Raw genomic sequence first — 22,770 nt, 5'->3', positions numbered from 1 at the left:
TTTAACAGTAGTTAAATCTGTGTTTCGGATGACATGTTAAACCAGTGTTTCCCAAAGTGGGCGATAACGCCCCCTTGTGGGCGCTGCAGGTCTCAAGGGGGGAGGTAAGAGACCCAGAAAGAAAATGGGGGTGTTGCGTAGAGGCCTGGGGGGTTATTTGTAATTTTATTTAGCTAGGAGGCCTCTTCGGCAACGACTGCATGAGCTCTCGACTCTCATTAACAACTTGTGAACATCAACTAATATGAATTAAAATATTGCTCAAACTCGGTTCTATATTTCTCTCCGCGTAATTCATATATCTGTCCTATTTTATTGAATACAGAAAAAAATAAAATCATGTCAATGTCAATCGGTCGCTCCGTTTCGTAATTAAAGTAGACACAAACAAATAAAAAGGCAACAGACACACTTTCGAAGAAGTTATAGTGGTAAATAGGTGGTTTAAATAGGTGAAAAACCGGCCAAGTGCGAGTCGGACTCGCGCACGAAGGGTTCCGTACCAGAGTAAAAATGAGCAAAAAAATGATGTTTGTTGTATGGGAGCCCCCCAAAATATTTATTTTATTCTAGTTTTCAGTATTTTTTGTTATAGCGGCAACAGAAATACATCATTTGTGAAAAATTCAATTCTCTAACTATCACTGTTCATGAGATACAGCCTGGTGACAAACGAACGGACGACGGAGGGACAGAGGAGCGAAAACAATAGGGCCCCGTTTTACCCTTTGGGTACGGAACCCTAAAAAATGGGGGCGCTAAAAAATATTTATTCTCAAAGTGGGCAGTAGACAAAATAAGTTTGGGAACCACTGCGTTAAACTGTAGATCCCGGCTGTCATTGAACATCCTTGGCAGTCGTTACGGGTAATCAGACAGGCCAGTAAGTCGGACACCAGTCTAGAGGTATTGGGTTGCCCGGGTAACTGGGTTGAGGAGGTCAGATAGGCAGTCGGTCCTTGTGGCACACTGGTACTCAGCTGAATCCGGTTAGACTGGAAGCCAACCCCAACATAATTGGGAAAAGGCTCGGAATTTTATTTTTCAGAACTAGATGATGATGATCAATATAAGTTCTAACTTCTCTTCCAGACAGCCCAACAATCATCCGAAGCGCCACGCAAACGCCACAAGACGGAAGCGGAAGCCACATCAGGCACGGGCCAGGTGACAGGCAACAGGAAGGTGCTTCAGCTCGAGGAGTTGATGTTCGCAGCCGGCGCACACTTCATGGCGAACAAGCGCTGCCAGCTGCCGCCAGGATCCTTCAGGAAGCAGAGGAAAGGTAGTTCACTGTAGTCCATTGTAGTCCCAAGTAGTTAATTGTAGGTAATAGTGTCCGGTGCCGGCTCCTTCAGGAGAAAGGTAGTTCACTGTAGTCCTAAGCATTTCGCCCTTCTAGGTTTCGGTGTCGTAAAGGTGGGATCTTGATTTAGATGCAGTATTTCCGTGTAGTCCCAAATAGTTATAAGAAGTTCAATGTAGTCTGTACATGTCTACATTGGTCTCAAGTAGTCCTCTGTAGTCCCAATTTGTCCTTAGTAGCCTCCCTAAGTTGTAATCAGCGGTGCTCGGTAATCCACTGTGGTCCCAAATAGTCCTAGGTAGTTCACCTTAGTTTCAAGAAGGTTTATATATTACCCTCCTACGTTACCATCCTACCTGAAACCGTCTAGAGTTCTACACCAATCATCTAGTTTCTTATGTATTTCTCAATAATCTATAATTTTTATTTTTATTTTTTTATCACATTAGAAAGTTACTTTGCTTTTACAGATAACTTAATCTAATTCGACATAATACTTTCTTCTCCTCACCACAACAAAATATGGTCTCCATCATCAGGTTACGAGGAAGTTCACGTGCCGGCGCTGAAGCCCAAGCCCTTCGATGAGGGAGAGACCTTGGTGCCGGTGGAGAAACTGCCCAAATACGTGCAGCCGGCCTTCGAGGGGTTCAAGACTTTGAATAGGATACAGGTATTAATAGTCTATATTTCTATATTTACATATTGAAGAGGATTTTTTTTTCTCGTATGAAAAAAAGAAAATTACTCTGAAACTACTGAACGGATTAAATAAATAATTCCATAAAAGGCTTAATGGTAGCGATTGACGATACGCGAATAAAACCAAAATCCAAATGGAGTGAACTTTTGGCAAAATAGTTTCGTGAATGGACGTTCTAACTTTGGTTTTATAAACGGACATGCCTTATGAGAGCTGTAAATATGGGAATTTGTTCCGTTAATACATGTGTTAGCCATACAAGATCCATGCAGGATTTCAATCTCCTTTTACCTTAAAAATAATGAATAAATTATTTTTTTTTTATATAATAAAACAAATTAAGTGAAAATTAATAAATCTTGTTGCTTTTTTTTGTTATCTACATTTCTGTGTGTAGTAATATCATTAGGAGGGAATATTTATTGTTTGTACCCTAAAAAGGCTGCGAAAATTACACTTACCGTCAGTTACACAAAGCTTCATTAAAGTTAAAGCTTCATTAAAGTTAAAGCTTCATTAAATCTTTTGCTGTCACTTTTTATCTTGTTGACAAAGAAAGAGTAGCTTTGTGCAGGGGGGAAACGTAGACTATATTTCATACTGGTCTGGAGAAGGTAGTAGTTTTCATAAAATGCGAGTGAAAACAGCTATAGTTAGTTAAAGTCTTTATGTATCCCCTGTGCGTTTGTGCAAAAATAAATGAGATGTTTTAGCTTTCAAACTGAAAAATTGTTGGGACGAAACATACAACGTAAGCATGTATTTATATTGTTTTTATTTATTTATTCCACAGAGTCGCATATCAAAAGCAGCGCTAGAATCTGACGAGAACCTCCTGGTCTGCGCTCCTACAGGGGCGGGTAAGACCAACGTCGCCCTGCTCTGTATACTGCGGGAAGTCGGCAAGCACGTCAACGACGACGGCACTGTTAACGTCAACGACTTCAAAATGATTTATGTCGCTCCTATGCGCTCGCTTGTGCAGGAAATGGTTAGTATCTTCTTCTTATTACTTCTAAAAGTTATGGTATTGTTAAAGTCAACGACTTCCAAATGAAAGTCGCTCCTATTCGCTGGTTTGTGCAGGAGATGGTGAGTTTTTGTCTTCTTATTGTTCGGTGTAACAAAGGTATTGATCAAGTCAGCGACTTCGAGATGAAAGTTGCGCCTTTGCTAATAAAAGAGATGGTGAAGATTTTTTCTATTTACTTCTTTTAAAAGGTCGATATCCAAAGATCATGTCTGTGGGATTGTTCGCGCTCATTACCGCGGCGCTGGTACACACGCGGTCTACGACGCAACACGACGGTGTTTAGTCAGTAAGAGTCTGACACTCCCTCACCGCGCGTAACCCACAGCGGGAGGGGGCATTTGATGATTATTGACGTCGCAAAAAAAAATTTTTGCTTCTTAGACAGCATTGTTGTTTACGTGGCCACATATTTTTCTTTCTAACTTCAAAGTAATAATCAATACCTTCTCCCTTAGGTGGGCAACTTCAGCAAGCGTCTATCAGCGTACAACATGAAAGTATCGGAGCTGACGGGAGATCATCAGCTCACGAGAGAGCAGATTGAAGCCACACAGCTCATCGTGTGTACGCCAGAGAAGTGGGATATTATTACTAGGAAAGGTAAGATTTTTGTTATAATACTAATGTTATAAGGATTTTTTGGACGTACGTAGGAACTATGGGTCTGATTTTAATTAAAAAAAAAAAAACTGTTAAATAGTGTATGAGCTGCGGGATTGTTAACGCGAGTTACCACGGCGCTGGTACATAAACCGTCAATTGCACAAAGAACCGTTATAATTAAATCTATTGCTAACACTTTTGACAAAGAAAGAGTTAGTAATAGATTTAAAAAAGAAGCTTTCAACTTTAATGGACGGTTCTGCAACCGAAGGAAAGGGCTTTAGAAGGAACATGATTGGTTTAGTCAGTAAGAGTCTGACACTCTCTCACTCTGCTAACCCACACCACAGCGGGAGAAGATTTGATGATTTTCCATAAAAGAAAAAACAAATGAACGAAGAAGGAAGTAAAATGTTTATCTAGTTTACACAGAGTAGTTAAAGACTCGAGTGAAACTGCTAGCAGAAGCTTACCGTCTTACCACAAAAACTTTTAAACGTCAGTTTATGCCTTGTCTAAAAAAATGTCAAATTATGACGTTGACATATGGTTCATTTTGCAGCCAAAATTTTATTAGACAAGGGTAAAACAGGGTTTAAAGTTTTTGTAGTAAGGCCCTTATAGTCATTTATATTACTCAGATTTGCAAAAATTAGGGTGTTTGACTTCCGTGATTGAGGTGGTTTTGGTCAATAATATTTCTTACTGTTATCTTACACTGATCAAATAATAATTGTCCTTAGGTGGCGAGCGTTCATTCACGAACCTGGTGCGTCTGATCATCATTGATGAAGTGCACCTGCTACACGACGAGAGAGGACCTGTCCTCGAGGCACTGGTCGCCAGAACCCTCAGGACTGTGGAGCAAACGCAGGAAGAGGTAAGATTCAGCAGCTTCTAGAATATGGAGTCAATTTTTATTCAGAACTAGTTGATCCCGCGAACTTCGTATAATTTAAACCTCTACAAACATTTTAAAACAAAAAAAGCCAAATCGGTCCAGCCATTCTCGAGTTTTAGTCAGAATAGCAAACAGAAATTCATTTTTATATGTAAAATTATCAACAATCGGCACTTAAACGCGGTAGTAAGAAAGGTACGATACCTTTTTCTTTTACAATTTTATTAATCTCGGGATCCCGGGATAGTCCCGGGGTTCTAAATATGAGATTAATTAATTGTTGTTTCTGTTGACTTATTTAAAAAAAAAAACTATCAATCCCGAAAATTCCGGAATAGATTAATTTTTGTCCCGAAAATTTCCAGCACTAAAATATAACCGGGATTCTGAGATCCGGGATTGAATCCTTTATGGCTACTGGATTCCAAACTCTGAAAAACAAAAGCGAAGTCACTTTTTACAGACTAGAAGCCGACCCCAACATAATTGGGAAAAGGTTCGGGAGATGGACGCAGCGTCCAACAAGCCTATTTTGAAAAGAAAAAATATTGAAAGCAGTAAGACTAATTGGATCAGAACTTTTCCTCGGCAATTATTCCCGTTCATTCATCATCAGATTTTTCAAATATTAAATAAAAAAATAAAAAACATTTAAAATATAATATGAATGTTCTATTCTAGTGTTATAAGTGTGAAGTATGACAAATATAAAATACTGTGTGTTTAAATTTTTTTGTGTGTTGTTTTTTCTTAATTATATTATCAGGTATCGAGCACAAGCGCTGCATCAGGTTAGACTAACCCTAACATAGTCGGGAAAAAGCTAGGCAGATGATAATTTATGACTATATTTCATATTTTGTTCTAGGTTCGTCTAGTAGGTCTATCTGCTACGTTACCCAATTACACAGATGTGGCTGCGTTCCTGAGGGTTAAGCCTGAACATGGACTGTTTTATTTCGACAATTCTTTCAGGTATGTTTATCTTATTTAATCATGTTTTGAACTCCGGTTTAGAGGCTGTATTCCATTCGAATAGGCACTTGTACTATAGATGATATGACTTTTGGTTTCAAAATAAAATGCGGCTATAAATCAATACAAATACTTGAAATAACAGTTACTTTATCAATTGAAACATAATTTTAAATAGTAGCTTAATACATATTAAACATTTGTTTAATATTATACTTTAGTACCTCAGATGGAGTGCATGCCCTTCCCCTGCTCCCTACTAATTTACTAGACGCTTGCTTTAATGCAAGTAAGTTTACAGTTTATTTCGTAAAGTAAGCCATTTGACGCCTCGCGGATATGCAGCAGTACTTACTGTTGTCAATTTCAGACCGGCACAGTTATTTGACCCAAGTTTTAATTATGTTCAGTTTAAATAAAATCTACATTTGTCCACAGACCGGTAGCCTTAGAACAACAGTACATTGGTGTGACAGAGAAGAAAGCGCTCAAAAGGTTCCAGGTTATGAACGATATTGTCTATGAGAAGACTATGGAACATGCTGGCAGGAATCAGGTAAGAAACATAGAATTATTTACTATAACTAAATATCATATAAACTTTGCACCTACCAAATCTGCTATTTCTCCACCACCCAAAGTCCGCCCTTGTACAGAACGTGCAGAAGTATAAATTAAATAAATATTTGCCTGTCTATTTCATTGTAGTGTGAAGTTAGTTATTTCTTGAAGAGCCATGGATCATACAAATATTTTAAATGCTTATAAATTTGTATGTATGTATCTTTGTGCCTCTTTCGTTTTAAAATTATTATGCACTAGCTTCCGCCAGCGGCTTCGCCCGCGTGGTGTGTTGCTAAAAAGTAGCCTATATGTTAATCCAGGGTATGATCTATCTACGTACCAAATTTCAATCAAATCGGTCCAGCCGTTTTTGCGTGATTGAATAACAAACATACATCCATACATTCTCACAAACTTTCACATTTATAATATAAGTAGGATTTTTATATAACAACGCAGCAATATCTTAACTTTCTATCTATCTATTTAACTATCTATACGGAACACTAAAGAGGGAACATGTTTTTGGTTGTTTGTACCTCAGAGACTTCAAAGTTGCTGGACGCATTTGAAAAATTCTTTCAATGTTGGGAAGATACACTCTTCCAGAAAAACATAGCTTATATTTTATCCCGTTGGCCAACAGTTCTCACAGGACGCGGGTCAAACCGCGGGAAAACGAGTAGTTGTAATCAAATGTGACAATTTAATTATCTGATGATAAAACAAGCATCCAAATGTTGCACCCATTAATTTACATTAACCGACTTCTCAAGAAAGGAGGAGGTTACTAATTCGAGCATTTTTTATCGATGGAAAAAATCATCAAGTGACCCCTCCCGCTGTGGGTTAGCAGCGGTGAGGGAGTGTCAGACTGTCACTGACTAAACACCGTCGTGTTCCGTCGTAGGCCGCGTACGTACCAGCGCCGCGGTAACTCGCGCGAACAATCCCGCTGCCCCTTGTAATTCGGGCCTGAAATATGTTTTTTGTTTCAGATTCTAGTATTCGTTCACTCTCGTAAAGAGACCGGTAAGACTGCGCGAGCGATCCGCGATATGTGCTTAGAAAAGGATACTTTAGGACAATTTCTAAGGTAAGTTTGTAATTTTTTTGCTATAGTTTTTCCTACTTTTCCTTTTTTTCCACAAGTTTGGATTTGTCTTCAAATTATTTGGATTTCTTCTGTACTCTTGACTACATTAAAATGTTTGAAATGGTATATTTACTATGGCTATTTTCTTACCAAAATAACATAGATTATGATGAACATTGCCTATAAACTTCTTAATCCAGTTACTCGGGTAAACCGATACCCCTTGGTTAGACTGGTGTCAGACTCTGGCTTCTGACTACCCGTAACGACTGCCATAGATGTTCAAATGACTGCTAGAACCCTCCAGTTTAACGTGAGTACTCGTACATATAAAGGTAATAATACAAATTTATTTCCACAGGGAAGGCTCAGCCAGTATGGAGGTACTCCGTACTGAAGCGGAACAGGTCAAGAACCCGGAACTTCGCGAGCTGCTGCCGTACGGGTTCGCCATCCACCACGCCGGCATGAGCCGCGTCGACAGGACGCTCGTCGAGGACCTGTTCGCAGATAGGCATATACAGGTAAACACGCAGTTTTAACTAAAAATTCTTTTTAGTAACAAAAAAAAATGGCATAAAAGTACTAACATGCAAAGGTACCATAGGAAAAAAGTATCATGGGACAAAAGTACCAACGCCAAAATAATCAAGGGAAAAGGTACTTTAAGACAAAAGTACCGCTGGACAAAAGTACCAATGGACAATAATACCATGTTACAAAAGTAATAAGGGGAAAAAGTACCATGAGACAAATGTACCAAGGGACAAAAGTACCACCTAACGAAAGTACCACATGTCAAAAGTACCAACGCCAAAAGGTACCGTGGAACATAAGTATCAACATACAAAAGTGCCATAGGGGCAAAAGTATCAACATACAAAAGTACCAGTGTCCATTCCACCATAGTACAAAGCTACCAAGCTACCAGGTACAAGGTAGTTGCCGTTCGGGTTCGCGATCTACCACAAAGGTATGAAGGTACAAAAGTGCTACGGAACAAAAGTGTCAAAGTACCAAGATGCAAAGCTACATAGGTCCAAAGGTACCAAGGTACGAAGGTACCTAGGTCCAAAGGTACAACGGTACCAACGCATTGTAAATTGAAGAAGGTGCCTAACCTATCTGCATTATGGCGTCTCCGTTCATCTTCTCTTCCTCCGTGGTCCTGCTTGTGATTTCTCTTTGATCTCCGGTCTCGGATTGTCGTCTCATCGCGCTATGAGAGTGAAGGAATAGTGAGTGCACCGCAGTCCATGGAAATACTTGTGCATATAGCATGTCCTGCGCAGCTGGCTGATCTCCTTTTATGTGAACAGACGTCGTGGTCGAAATCGGCTTTGGATGTCCTTTATTAACATCGTCAGCCTTTTCATCGTTCCACGGCTGTGCTTCGTGTATGTGGATTGAGCTTCAATCACCTGCATTAATGTCGATGATTCCAAGCTTTCTTTTCTGTGTTAGCGACGGCTTATGATGATGATTTCAGACTGACTATTCTTGGTTTCCTCGAGATATTTTCCTTTACATTAAATCAGTGATGGATGTCCACCAACAAGGTGGACAGACGACTTTATAAAGGTCGTCGTCGACGCTGGATGCAGGTCGCCTCCAACAGGCATCTGTGGAGATCTAAGGGGGAGGCCTATGCTCAGCAGTGGACGTCCTATGCCTGAGATGATGACGATGACTTGCTGCATGCACGATAAAGTTGACTTCATTGTTCCGTTACGTTCGATGTCCCGTTCCGCAAGCGAAAGCGTGGCACGAACGAGAGAGAGGCATGATCGGCTCGAGTGGTCGGCTCATATGATGATGTACTCCTAGCCTATTATCGATTAGCCAACTGCGCAGGATATATTATAGTACACAAGCATTTGCTTGGACACAGGTGCACTCACTATTCCTTCACTCTTATAACCCGATGGGACGGCAATCCGACACCACCGGAGAGAGATCAGGCGCAGGACCGACATTTACGTGCTCAATACGGGCTCATATACTACTGTCACGTCAAACTACCGTCCATAAACCGACTTTACAGTTTTTTTTACAATTTTTTTTTTGTGCAGGTCCTGGTATCAACAGCGACCCTAGCTTGGGGCGTGAACCTGCCGGCCCACACAGTGATAGTGAAGGGCACGCAGGTGTACTCTGCGGAGCGCGGGCGCTGGGCGGAGCTGGGCGCGCTGGACGTGCTGCAGATGCTCGGCCGCGCCGGCCGCCCGCAGTACGACACTAAGGGAGAGGGTATACAGAACATTTAGCAAAAACTAAACTATATACAAAATTTCAGCTCGATTGGTTGAAGATGTCGTCTTCAAAATTGAGTTGCATTATTTCTTCCACACATATCTCATGATATGTCAAACCTTTTCCCAGTGTTATAAAGTGTGTCACAAGGAGCGACTGCCAATCTGATCCCCTCAACCCAGTTACTCCAGCAGCCCGATAGCCCGGGATAACCGCAACCCACTAATATAACGTCGTGCCATCCGAAACACAGTCATTGGTGTCCAAGATACACTTAGAAAGTACATACAAACTTAGAAAAGTTGCGTTGGAATCGAACACACTCATACTTGAGAAGTTGGTTCTTTACACACTAGGCCACCACGACTTTTATAGATAAAACATATATAACGATACACACTCATACTTGAGAGGTCGGTTCTTTACCCACCACCATGATCTTACAAATAAAAAAAATATGCATATTACAATAGTATATTTTCTCCCACAGGAATCCTAATAACCAACCACTCGGAGCTGCAATACTACTTGTCGCTATTAAACCAGCAGTTACCGATAGAATCTCAGTTGGTCAGCAAACTGCCCGATATGTTGAACGCTGAGATCGTTTTGGGATCTGTGCAGAGCGTCAGGGATGCTGTCACTTGGCTCGGTAAGATTTATTTTATTTATTAATCTACACCTTGAGGACCCCTGGAATATATAGTCTGAAATCAGCAACCCGCATTGAGCAAGCGTGGTGATTAATGCTCAATCCTTCTCCGTGTAGCCTGTAACATTTACCTACACAGTTGATGAGACTAGAAAAAACAGAAGAATAATCACGTACAAAGGCACTGCTTATTTTCTTAAGAAATCTCTTATGGGAGAGTTAGAATAAAACAGAGATTTTATTGTTTAGTTGTTATTTACATTTGAAATATGATGTCCTCCTAGCCGATTATCGGCTACGGCGGCTGTTCTCATGTAAGGAGATCAGCCAGCCGCGCAGGACATATTATAGTGCACGCACATTTGCTTGGACTGCGGTGCACTCACTATTCCTTCACTTTCATGGCGCGATGCGACGACGATCCGACACCACCGGAGAGAGATCACAAGCACGACCGACATTTACGTGCTCTCCGATGCACGGGTGTACCAATCACCAACTTCCAGGCTTCGGGCTGCTTTGTGAAAGTCTTCTAAAACCCACAAAGCGATTTCGGCCCGACTCGGGAATCGAACCCGAGACCTCGTGCTCAGCAGCCGCGCTTGCGACAACTAGACCAACGAGGAAGTTTGAAATATAAATAGTGTACAAACTTATTTACGGGGTTAAAATACAAATTTAAGTCAAGCTTATATATAAGAATTAATGGTAATATGCTAATGAAATAAATAAATAAATCAATTTATAGTTTTGAGAAAACTGATGTTTAAGTTGTCGGTGAATTTGGGTCTAAATGTTAGCCAAGTATTTTAAAAGGAGTATAGTATTTGGTAGTCAAAACATTTTTTAGTTTCATAACTTATAACTTTCTTAACCAATAAAAATGTTCTTTAGGCTACACCTACCTATATATTCGGATGCTTCGTCAGCCGGCCCTATACGGCATATCTCAGGAAAAGTTCCAAGAAGACTCGCTGTTGGAACTGCATAGAGCTGATCTCGTGCACACTGCTGCCAGTCTACTTGACAAGTAAGTATACTTCATCATCAGAATTTTCAAGGTTCCTAAGAGGAAGGAAATATGAGCAGAGATGCCACAAGGCTAGGTAGGTAAGACGCCTTCTTGTAGGTCAAACATGTATGGTTGGCGTGACTAAAACGATCAGTTACGAGTGAACTAACGAGGCTTTTGGGTTTCTTGGATTTTTGGTTGTACAAAAAAATGGGCGTGTTCCAAAAACGGCGTATGAGGGCGGAGCTAACAACGATCCTCGTCCCCCTAATAGCCGCATTTTGGCTCGTTACTTTCTTAGGAGATTTTGCGTTATGACATCTCAGCTAGTCATTTTGTTCTCCATGGTAAAACGGGATTACTAAGACTTTGCTATCCATCCGTTACCAGGATGTATTTCTTAGCTGCATCCAGTTAGACTGGAAGCTGACCCCAACATAGATGGGAAAAAGCTCGGTACTTTTTGATGAATACATGCGATTTTGATGTCAAAAACTTGGCATTTAAATTTTAAAAAGTTAAAAATAATTTAAACACATCTTTTTTGAAAAGAGTGTCTACGATGTTTCTTGCCAGTTCCTCTCCATAAGACCCACTTTTTGGAACCGTGCAACTAGCTCGACGTTTCTTAAGCACCTATAATAGGTCTATATGAAATAAAAAACTTTCACCATTTATTAATATTTTTATTTTCTCCCCAGGGCCGGCCTAATAAGATACGAGAGGAAATCGGGCCACTTTCAGCCGACCGAACTGGGCCGAATCGCTTCTCATTTCTACTGTACATACGAAACGATGCAGTGTTACGCTCAACTGCTGAAGCCGACTCTAGGCGAAATCGAATTGTTCAGGGTTTTCTCGTTGTCGGCTGAATTTAAGCATATTGCTGTTAGGGAGGAGGAGAAATTGGAGCTGTGTAAACTTATGGAGAGGGTGAGTTAAATAGATGTTAATTTTGTGGTTAAATAGGAAAAAAATATATATATACCTTCAGTTACAGAAGGACCATTAAAGTTAAAGTTTCTTTAAATCTATTGTTGACTCTTTCTTTGTCAATAGGATAAAAAGTGTTAGCAATAGATTTATTTTATTTATTTATTTGGGAAAACAAACAGTAGTATATTAAGTACACAGACAGTAATAGTGTAGTCCAAAGCTGATTTAAAATAAGTTTTTAATGAATCTTTCTGCATTAAAACAATGAAGGATAGAATATTGAAACAATGCCCCTTTCATTTGAAATCTTTTATTTAATCTGCAATATATGTATGCAAAATGTTAGCGTGAAATCTTGCAAATCTTTAAATTGATTGAGCTAAAATATGGTTTATACGATAAATCATGATTAACTATGTCACGCCATTCTTAATAAGTACAACAAGGCGACATATTCAAGATGGACGGCCAATTGTTATTAATGCATTCCTGCAATATGGGTATGAAATGAAAGTGCTTGCTGAAATGAAATGAATAATTGGACTAACTAAAAAGTACATCGAAGATACAAACATGTACTTTTATTTAAAGCGTTAAAAAGAAAAAAAGAAAACTTACTGTTTTTCATCGTCTATTATATATTTGACACAACTTATATGATACATGTATCTTTTGCAAGCGAAGAAGTGCCTCAAATAGAGCATTAAATATTTTCAATAAACCAGTGATTTCGATAGTAATGTTTACTTTGTAAGGCGGGTTATTGAAGAGATAAACGATACGACGAAGGATGGAATAATACTGCCTATATTTCAATAAATATACGGGTTAAAATAGAGTACAATAAGCATGTCTATGTGCTAACTTTCATACTACATTTTTTTTTTCCAGGTACCAATCCCCATAAAAGAGAGCATCGAGGAACCATCAGCCAAGATCAACGTCCTCCTGCAGGCGTACATATCGCAGCTGAAGCTGGAGGGCTTCGCGCTGATGGCGGACATGGTGTACGTGACGCAGTCCGCGTGCAGGCTGCTCAGGGCCATCTTCGAGATTGTGCTGCACAGAGGTCAGGACACGTCCAACACCTCCACTAGTGGCGCTTTCATACTGCCCACTGGCGTTTAGATAGGTCTAGTAGGTTTGCTGTGAAAGACAGACAGACTAGCAAACAGACAGACAGATAGACAGTCGCTCCATATGGAACACTGGTAGTCAGGCTCCTAGGCTAAACAAATGTTGTTTATTAGATTAGATTAGATTAGATTATTCTTTATTGTACACCAAAAAAGAATTGACAACACAGAACATCACAACACACAAAGTACAGTACAAATGGCGGTCTTATCGCTAAATAGCGATTTCTTCCAGACAACCTTTGGATGGAGTTTATCTGTAGAACACAATGAAAAAACGGGCAGTTTAGGGTGTACATACATAATATAGATTATATATAAGTGATAAGTACCAAAGATATAAAAAATAAATAAAAATAAATATTCAATAAACGGAAAATAAAGATAGAAGAACAAAGATAATAAAAGAAAAAAATAATAACAATACAGCGATAGTATAGTCAAAGAGCCAAGTAGTGATCCTTGACCATTTTTTTAAAAACTGCAATCGACTGCGCATATAGATTCATATAGATTTATATAGGTTCGGTAGGTTTGGTTTGAAATCCAGAAAGACAGACAGGCAAGCAAACAGGCAATTAAACAAACAACCATGCGCTGCGCGGCAATTTAACATTTTCTTTGTATATTCGCATATAAAAGCAATGTGTACGTACATTTCTCTTCCGTGAGATAAAATATATATACCTTTTTAAGGTATTTTTTATTTAATGCAAGGCAAATTGTCATTGAGCAAGCGTGGTGATTATTGCTCAATCCTTCTCCATATGAGAGGAGGCCGCAGCCCAGCAGTGGGACGATAAAAAGGCTGTAACAGTAACAGTATCAAATTGTCTACAATATCTGAGCTCGCAAACACTTGTGTTAGGAAACCGTGAGATATTTGTACTGTATATAATGATAGTCATATAAATACTATTTATTCGATGTTACAATATCTATTTTCTTATTTTTCTAGGTTGGGCTCAACTGGTGGACAAAACTCTAGCACTGTGCAAAATGGTCGACAGACGCATGTGGCAGTCCATGTCGCCGCTCAGACAATTCAGGAAAATGCCTGAAGAGGTAAGATATCAGAATATCAAAAACATTAAAATTTTTGGCGTTTTAGGTTAATGTTAATTTTTATTTCACTCAAGTACTATTAGTAGTAAATTATAATTTTATATTATTTTGTAATGTGAAAAATAATTTATCATTTAAAATATTACAAAATAATTTAAATGCAAGATTTGGTGTCAGATGCACTTTAACTATAATGATAACGCGACGTATACTTGTCGCCCATTAGTTAAATCGGCGATTTGACAATTGAAAATGGCTCGATTATAATTATCGTTATAGTTAAATGGTGCATCTGAACCAAAAATTTCATAAATTAATAAAATAAACATATATAGTTCCTATTGCACTTTTCTTTGTGCGTTGTGATTTCCAGGGTTGTTAATTTATTTCTTGTTGTACAATAGAGAATAATGTTATCTATCTCTATATTTTTTCAACAGGTAATAAAAAAACTCGAAAAGAAAAACTTCCCCTGGGAGAAACTCTACGAGTTGGGGCCCAACGAGATTGGAGAGTTAGTCAGAGCCCCCAAATTGGGGAAGATGATACACAAGTACGTTCATCAGTTCCCCAAGTTGGAGTTGGCTACTCATATACAGCCGATCACTAGGTCTACCTTGAGGGTTGAGCTGACTATTACACCGGATTTCCATTGGGATGAGAAGGTGAGATTTTTTTACTACTTTGTATAAAAAAGCCGACTTCAATAATAATAATGTACCTAAAACTGTCTCCTAAGTCTGACAAATACTATGCTGAAAACCGTATCTAAATCGGTTAGAATGAACGTAAGATATGTAATTGCGTACAAACATACATGCGTGTCAAACTGAGAACTTCTTTTTTAAGCCTGTCTGAAAGGAGTCTGTAGCGAAATAAACGACAATTACCTTTAGACACTGACTTCTAGATGTGAAAAAAGTGTTTTGGTTTTGAATTTTCAGAGTTTTTTTGCAGTCGGTTTTATTTTTTTATGTAAAACTAGCTTTTGCCCGCGGCTTCGCTCCCGTCAACTGACTTCTCTACTTTACCCTATTTTTTTTTTCATAAGAACCTTCTCCTGACAATAACCAACACAACAAAAAAAGAATTAGCCAAATTGGTCCAGGCGTTGTTGAGTAAAGCTAAGCGTCCACTTGTCGGTATCGTACGCAACGGACGCAACGCACGCAACGGATCGTAGTATTATTTATATAGAAACTCAAACAAGATGTGCGATGCGTACGATGCGGACGATACGCACTTGTTTGAGTTTCTATATAAATAATACTACGATCCGTTGCGTGCGATACGTCCGTTGCGTACGATACCGACAAGTGGACGCTTAGCTTTATGCGCTTACCAACACATTTTGCGATTGATTTTTATATTATAGATGTATTTTTTATGTTAACAATTTTAAATAATATTTTTAATATTTGTATACGGTTCTTCAAACCATACAGACAGACATGTGTTGCTGGGGAGTTTGTTCCACCACTCCTTCGTCCCAGCAATAACACATAGGAAGTGGTGAAGGGTGGGCGTTTTGGGGACTCTCTCTCTTTCCTGCTATGCATCCCACATGGTGGTGGGGTCGGCTTTTCTTATTTTTCTTCTCCACTTCGCTCTATCCGTGATGTCGCTCTCGGACACCTGGCACTCTTTCAAGTCTTTCGACACTACGTCCCGCCATCTGGTCTTGGGGCGATAAGGACTGTCTTTTGTAAATTTGACCTTCAAAAAGTGCTGATTTTCAGCCTACTTTGAATAAATGACTTTTGAATTTGTATCTGTTGGCCTTCTTTCTAATCCTTAATTATCTTTTAACATACATATTTCACTAATTTATTTCTTTCTCCCTCAGATCCACGGCCAATCAGAAGCCTTCTGGATCCTAGTCGAAGACGTTGACTCGGAGGCAGTTCTTCATCACGAATACTTCCTTCTGAAGCACAAGTACTGTCGCGACGAGCACCACGTCAAGTTGTTCGTGCCGGTGTTCGAGCCGCTGCCGCCGCAGTATTTCCTGAGGGTCGTGTCTGACAGGTGAGGGGGGGGGGGTGCCTAGGCAGGTCCTTAGCATGTTTGGGTCCGGGTTAGTCTTCCAGTATACATGGTGTTGAGTACCAGTGTGCCCTCATGTAAGGAGATCAGCCAGCCGCGCAGGACATATTATAGTGCACGCACATTTGCTTGGACTGCGGTGCACTCACTATTCCTTCACTCTCATGGCGCGATGCGACGACAAGCCGACACCACCGGAGAGAGATCACAAGCACGACCGACATTAATGTGCTCGCCGATGCACGGGTGAATCAATCACCAATTTCCAGGCTCCACTTCGCAATACTTTGTGAAAGTTTCTAAAACCCACAAAGCGATTTTGGCCCGACCTGAAAATCGAACCCGAGACCACTTGCACAGTAGTCGAGCGTTCGACCAGTCTAACCGCATGCATCTAAGTACCAGTGTTTAACAAGGAGTGACTGCCATATCTGACCTCCTCAACCCAGTTACCCTTGGACCCCAATACCTCTTGGTTAGACTCTTCAGACTTACTGGCTTCTGATTACCCGCAACAACTGCCGAAGATATTCATACTGACAGCCTGCAATCTCGTAATTCTAGAATATTAATACTAAATTCTTCGACAGATGGATAGCAGCCGAGACTCAGCTGCCCGTTTCCTTCCGTCACCTCATCTTGCCGGAGAAGAATCTGCCTCCTACTGAACTGCTAGACTTGCAGCCGCTGCCTATATCTGCTCTCAGGAACCCGAAGTACGAGGAGTTGTATAACGAGACCTTCCCACAGTTTAATCCGGTGCAGACTCAGGTATGTTGATGAGTAAATTAAAATACTTTTGAGGTTGAATGTGGTATGGAGTGCGAAAGGAGTGTGTGTCGTTTTAAAGCAAAAAAAGTCATTTCATTTATTGACTGTGCAAGTCCACAATGTATCTATATTTAAAAAATGCATATATAGATAAAGTAAAACAAAAGATTCCGAGGAATTGAGAATTTAAATAAATAAATAAGCCCCCTTCCATTTTGTGACGTCCGGTAGGCTTAATTACAGTTCACAGGAAATCTAAAAAAAAGTCCAAGTGCGGGAAGTGGGTGAAACTCTTATATGCTACAAGGGTTTGGCCATCAAAATCTGCCTGGTCCAAGCTAAGTACCAATTACTTAGTGTTTTTGTGAATACTAGCTTCCACCCGTGTATAAAAAGTAGCCTATATATGTGATTTTTTATAACCTATACGTATTGCCGTCAAGTTTCGTCAAAATCTGTTGATGCGTTTGTGCGTGAAGTAGAAGAACACACATTCCTCACACAGCTTATAGATGTGATGATGTGACGTACAGTCAACTTCAGGTCAGTGGTAACAGTTTCATAGGAAAATCGTACTTATTACTATTGAGTTAAGGTGCATGACAGTTACCACTGATGTGCGGTCTGCCGTACATACGTTTTTCTATTCAACCCGCAGGTTCCCAGTTTATATCTAACTCTATTTTTCTACCCGTCAGGTGTTCAACGCCGTCTACAATTCAGACGACAACGTATTCGTCGGAGCCCCATCCGGTTCCGGCAAGTCGGTCATAGCGGAGCTAGCACTCCTGCGCATGCTGTCGAGCGGCGGCGGCCGCGCCGTGTACGTGCTGCCCAAGGACGCGCTCGCAGACATCGTGTTCGCCGACTGCTACCACAAGTTCAACGTCAAGTTCAATGTCAAGGTCAGAATTTTTAAAAGTCAAGATCATTTTCCAAGGTCAAGGTCAGTTTGTCAAGGTCTTTTTTCTAGGTCAAGGTTGGTTGAGGTTACTTTGGGCTCGAGGTCAAGGGTGGTGCTGTGGAAGTACAAGGTACGGGTTATCCAAGGACGATGCCGCTAAAGAAATGTTCCTGAAGCGATTATCGAAGTAGTATTTTCTGTACAATCATATGCGTGAACTGAACATCAACTCAAGAACAATGCTGATGTCAAGGACACTTGTTAGAAAAATACCAGTTTTTTTTGTCATCATTGATAATGATTTTGCTTTAGTGCTTGTGCCAATATTTTTGATAGTTATCTATTGCATTTTTTTTGTATGCAGGTAGTTCAACTGACGGGTGAAACGGCTACTGATCACAAGCTGCTGAACAAAGGTCAGATCATCGTCACTACAGCTGATAAATGGGATATACTTTCTAGAAGGTAAGATATAAGTCATTAATTCAAACGTGGCTGAAAATCTGCTCTTGAAGCCTTTGAAGGTCAAGTTTACAAAAGACAGCCTCCCAAAAACCCTCGCTTTTCACCACTTCCTATGTAAATAAATAAAGATAAAAAGATAAAAAGTCATTTACTCAAAGAAGATTGAAAACCAGCTCTTTTTGAAGGTTAAGTTTACACCGACACCATTAAATTTGCTGTGTTTAGGTTTACGGTGAACTCCCGGGTAACTGGGTTGAGGGGGTCAGATAGGCAGTCGCTCCTTGTAAAACACTGGTACTCAGCTACATGCTTTTAGACTAGAAGCCGACCCCGACATAGTTGGTAAAAGGCTCGGGAGATGATGACAAAATTCAGTAAATTCTAAATTTCTATAATTACAGTCTATTGTGAAGGCCTTGAGTTCCCTTATGGGTAAAAACCTATCTGTATATGAATATTGAGTTCACCCGTGTCTGTGCAAAGGACCATGGGCAAAAATGTATGAAGCATGGGCTCAACCAGCAACAGAGATGAGACCACTTTGAATATACTTGTAAAGCACTAAATATAAAGATTTAAACTCATTTTTGCGAAGAATCCATGGGGTTATTTTGCTATAAATATTTTTCTCCGACCATAAATAAACTAATATTCTGCAAAAAGTAGTGCTGTTATGGCAGTGTAGGTTTTGTTATTGAACACCTTTAACTAGTTTTAATTCCAGGTTTAATGTATACATAAAAAATAAAACAGCTGCTAACAGTTAAAATTATTTTTGTTAACATTTCAATCAATATCAATAATAATGTCGTCTAAATATCCTGCCGGTGGATTAAATTGTGAGTGCCTGCCTCACCCTAGATACCATATTATTGAATAATTGCATATTAGGTGCATATCTTTTTTTTGCCATGGAATTGAAGGTAGTGCCGTGCCCGTAGTAACAATTTTAGTACAATCAAAAACCTTCACAACGGCATATGCTATAACTCTGTTGGACAATGAGCCCAATTTGACTCATGGTCCTTTAATGTGCCTGCACTTAAAATATGTCTATGCACTATAGTATGGCTGATTTCAATTTGATTGACAATCTGCCGTTTTGCCATTATTATTACAAAAACAAGATATTTTCTTCTTTGACCTAAAATATTTGTCATTCTACCCACAGATGGAAAGTCCGCAAAAGCGTCCAAAGCGTGACTCTGTTCATAGTGGACGCTTTACAACTGTTGGGCGGCGAAGAGGGACCCGTGTTAGAAGTCGTCTGTTCGCGTATGAGATACATCTCCTCGCAGATCGGTGAGTGTGTCACTGAGTGTGGTATTGAGTGTGCTACTGAGTCTGTTACTGAGTGTGACTGGGAGTTCTGCCAAGTGTTCGACCGAGTGTGCTACTGCGTGCACTAATTAGTGTGTCAATGAGTGTACAAATGAGCGCCATTGATTGCGCTATTGTGTGTACCACAGAGTTTGCAAATGAGTGAACTATAGAGCGCACTAGTGATGTTCTACCGAGTGTGCTATTGAATGTAATATTAGGTGCACTATTGAGTGTGTTGGAGGCTGCTATTGAGTGTATCACTGAGTATGCTTCAGAGTGTGCCACTTAGTGTAAAAATGAGTGTACTAATGAATGCATCACTGAGTGAATCGCGTACTATTAAATGTATAAATGATTATTTATTTATAATTTAAGACATCACATCACATAGTTACTTTGCGCTTACAAATAACTTAATCTAATACAATATAGTACTTACAAATAGGTATGTTTTGTGCCATATGCCATATAGTGTACTGCTGTCTTTCACTGAGTGTGCCACTGACAATATGGGGTGTTATAATATTTCATTTTTCATATGTCCCAGGTCGTCAAATTCGCATAGTAGCCCTATCACTTCCCCTAGCTGACGCTCGCGACGTGTCACAATGGCTGGGCTGCAGCGCCAACTGCTCGTTCAACTTCCATCCCAGCGTGAGGCCGCTGCCTCTGCAGCTGCATATACAGGTATATTTATTTATTTGTAACAATATGAATGTCTATAACAGTGTTTCCCGCGTCCCAGAGGAACTTTTCCCGTACCAAGACAAAATAGTATAGCCTAATTGTTTCACTTATGAGGAAGGGACACGGCGAAACATGTGAAACACTTATACCTACCTGCTATAACATTTTGTCATACCATACCATGTTTCCAGCAAATAAAATTTTTTATTCTTCTTAAAAAAAGATTTTTTGAAATCAGTTCAGTTGTACAAATAAAAAATACATACTTATTCGAATTGCATTATATATTACATTAACTATAGAAGTTATTTTCTTAATATGTATTGGTAAATAAATAATGAAATGAAATTGCTCCGGGTTTTTATTGCACGCGAACACGGATTATATCACGGGAAACAGCTAGTATAATTTACACATTGTCAGAATAAAAAATGATATATCTACTACTCTTTATCCATGTTCAGGAATCATTGTGAAGTACACAGAATAAAACCGCAGGCAGTTCTTTAATACCTTCTTTTCTTACTACACAGGGCTTCAACATATCCCACGCGGCCTCCCGTCTAGCGGCAATGACGAAACCTATATACAACGCAGTCATTAGGTACGCGGGCAACAAGCCCTGCGCCGTCTTCGTGCCGTCACGACGACACTCACGCCTGTTAGCCGCTGACCTACTGGCCCTGGCCGCTGCCCACGCCTCGCCCACTAGGTTCCTGAGGGCCAGGCCTGATATGCTGCAGCCGTTCTTGAAGAGGGTGCATGATAAGGTCAGTAGTTCCATTTGACCTGGCACTTTGGACGTTAACGTCGCGTTAGATACTCTACTATTTTGATCAGATACTACGGACAATAACTTGACGAGGCACTTTATTAACTTAACCAGATAAGATACTTGGGATATTTACTTGACCAGACACCCCACTTACTTGACTAGATATTTCAGACACTGACTTGACAAGATACTCATATTTTTTTGACCACCTCTTTAGATTTTCACCTTGTCAATGTGTTTACACAATTCTAAATATCAAACTGTGTAGAAGTCGGTGTAGAAGTAAACATAGTTGCATCTTCTAGACAACGACTTTCAGACTGACGCACCTGAAAGTTTGTTTTATTTTTAGTGTGTTTAGAAGTCGTTTTTTCCACTTCCAGATGTTACGCGAAACCCTAGCCGCTGGGGTAGCATACCTCCACGAGGGCGTGGAAGCCGGTGACAGACGGCTCGTGCAGCAGCTCCTGGAGTCCGGCGCCATACAGCTGTGCGTGGTGGCCGCTGAGCTGGCGTGGGCGCTGGCTGCACACGTCCACACTGTTATAGTTGCTGACACACACGTGTGAGTATCTGCCTAGCCGCCGCTGTACGTCCACGAGGCGTGGAAGCCGGTGACAGCTGACAGCTTCTTCACGGTTTAATATGGCGTCAAATTTTGACGTCACTAATATTTCGGACCGAACACGTCAGCCGAATGCATGCGGAGAGATGGGCCACTATTATCACCCAGTGGACACCTCAGGATGAACACCGCAGGCGGGGTAGGCCCCGGAAGAGATGGCGCGACGATCTAGATGCCTATAGTCTGGACTGGTTATCACCGTCGAAAGATCGAGAAGGGTAGAAGCGAGATGGGGAGGCCTTTGCCCAGCAGTGGGATACAACAGGCTAGAAATAATAAATAATATTTCGGAACTAATCGACAGTACTGCGGTGATTCGTGACACATAAGCTGTCCCATTTATTATTCCAAACACAACTTCATATCTTTAGAACTGCGAAACATTTAAATAGTAAAGCTGCGTTTTGAAAGCTAGCAACTATCGACTACATGAAACCGTTGATACCTGAGAGCGACTGCACGCGTTTTTGCTTCTATCCAAAACGGTTTCACTTCATGCAGTCGGGTTATGTGCGGTCGACAGTTAGTATTCAAAATTCACCTAAATCTTTTGGTTGATGATAAATATTATTATTTTACCTTCCAGTTACAACGGCAAACTCCACGCATACGAACAATACCCCATCAGCACGGTACTTCAGATGGTGGGCCGAGCCTGCAGACCTCTGGAAGACCAGCAAGCAGTTGCAGTCCTCATGTGTGTGCAGCACCACAAGACCTTCTTCACCAAGCTGCTGAACGACTGCCTGCCGCTAGAGGTGAGTGTGTTCATCATCATCAGCATCATCATCATCATCATCACCGTCATCATCGTCATCATCATCATCATCTAGTTCTAGAGGACCTATTATTGTAGGAGGCAAAAGTTTGAAGTCCATGTCCTCGCAGACAGATCATCATCTCCCGAGCTTTTCCCAACTATGTTGGGGTCGGCTTCCA

The 22,770-nt window shown here is 40.4% G+C and overlaps 1 protein-coding gene across 1 annotated transcript in view; it reads left to right on the top strand.

The window, feature by feature from the left end:
- The window catches only part of LOC124644065 (putative U5 small nuclear ribonucleoprotein 200 kDa helicase), a 44,091-nt gene that overhangs the window by 4,862 nt on the left and 16,459 nt on the right, over positions 1–22,770 (top strand). Inside the window, exons 9-33 of the mRNA XM_047183268.1 lie at positions 1,093–1,285; positions 1,846–1,979; positions 2,803–3,000; positions 3,498–3,642; positions 4,389–4,525; positions 5,415–5,521; positions 5,960–6,077; positions 7,084–7,181; positions 7,543–7,705; positions 9,254–9,431; positions 9,925–10,086; positions 10,981–11,116; positions 11,800–12,031; positions 12,926–13,103; positions 14,129–14,235; positions 14,676–14,900; positions 16,082–16,263; positions 16,872–17,052; positions 17,751–17,957; positions 18,321–18,421; positions 19,593–19,723; positions 20,292–20,431; positions 20,965–21,201; positions 21,590–21,771; positions 22,418–22,589. Of these exons, the coding sequence (XP_047039224.1) occupies positions 1,093–1,285; positions 1,846–1,979; positions 2,803–3,000; positions 3,498–3,642; positions 4,389–4,525; positions 5,415–5,521; positions 5,960–6,077; positions 7,084–7,181; positions 7,543–7,705; positions 9,254–9,431; positions 9,925–10,086; positions 10,981–11,116; positions 11,800–12,031; positions 12,926–13,103; positions 14,129–14,235; positions 14,676–14,900; positions 16,082–16,263; positions 16,872–17,052; positions 17,751–17,957; positions 18,321–18,421; positions 19,593–19,723; positions 20,292–20,431; positions 20,965–21,201; positions 21,590–21,771; positions 22,418–22,589 (4,044 nt within the window). The remainder of the gene's footprint in view (positions 1–1,092; positions 1,286–1,845; positions 1,980–2,802; positions 3,001–3,497; positions 3,643–4,388; positions 4,526–5,414; positions 5,522–5,959; positions 6,078–7,083; positions 7,182–7,542; positions 7,706–9,253; positions 9,432–9,924; positions 10,087–10,980; positions 11,117–11,799; positions 12,032–12,925; positions 13,104–14,128; positions 14,236–14,675; positions 14,901–16,081; positions 16,264–16,871; positions 17,053–17,750; positions 17,958–18,320; positions 18,422–19,592; positions 19,724–20,291; positions 20,432–20,964; positions 21,202–21,589; positions 21,772–22,417; positions 22,590–22,770) is intronic.

This window comes from Helicoverpa zea, chromosome 29 (genome assembly GCF_022581195.2).
Source record: "Helicoverpa zea isolate HzStark_Cry1AcR chromosome 29, ilHelZeax1.1, whole genome shotgun sequence".
Lineage (NCBI taxonomy): Eukaryota > Metazoa > Arthropoda > Insecta > Lepidoptera > Noctuidae > Helicoverpa > Helicoverpa zea.
This window is presented reverse-complemented; position numbering and strand designations above follow the sequence as displayed.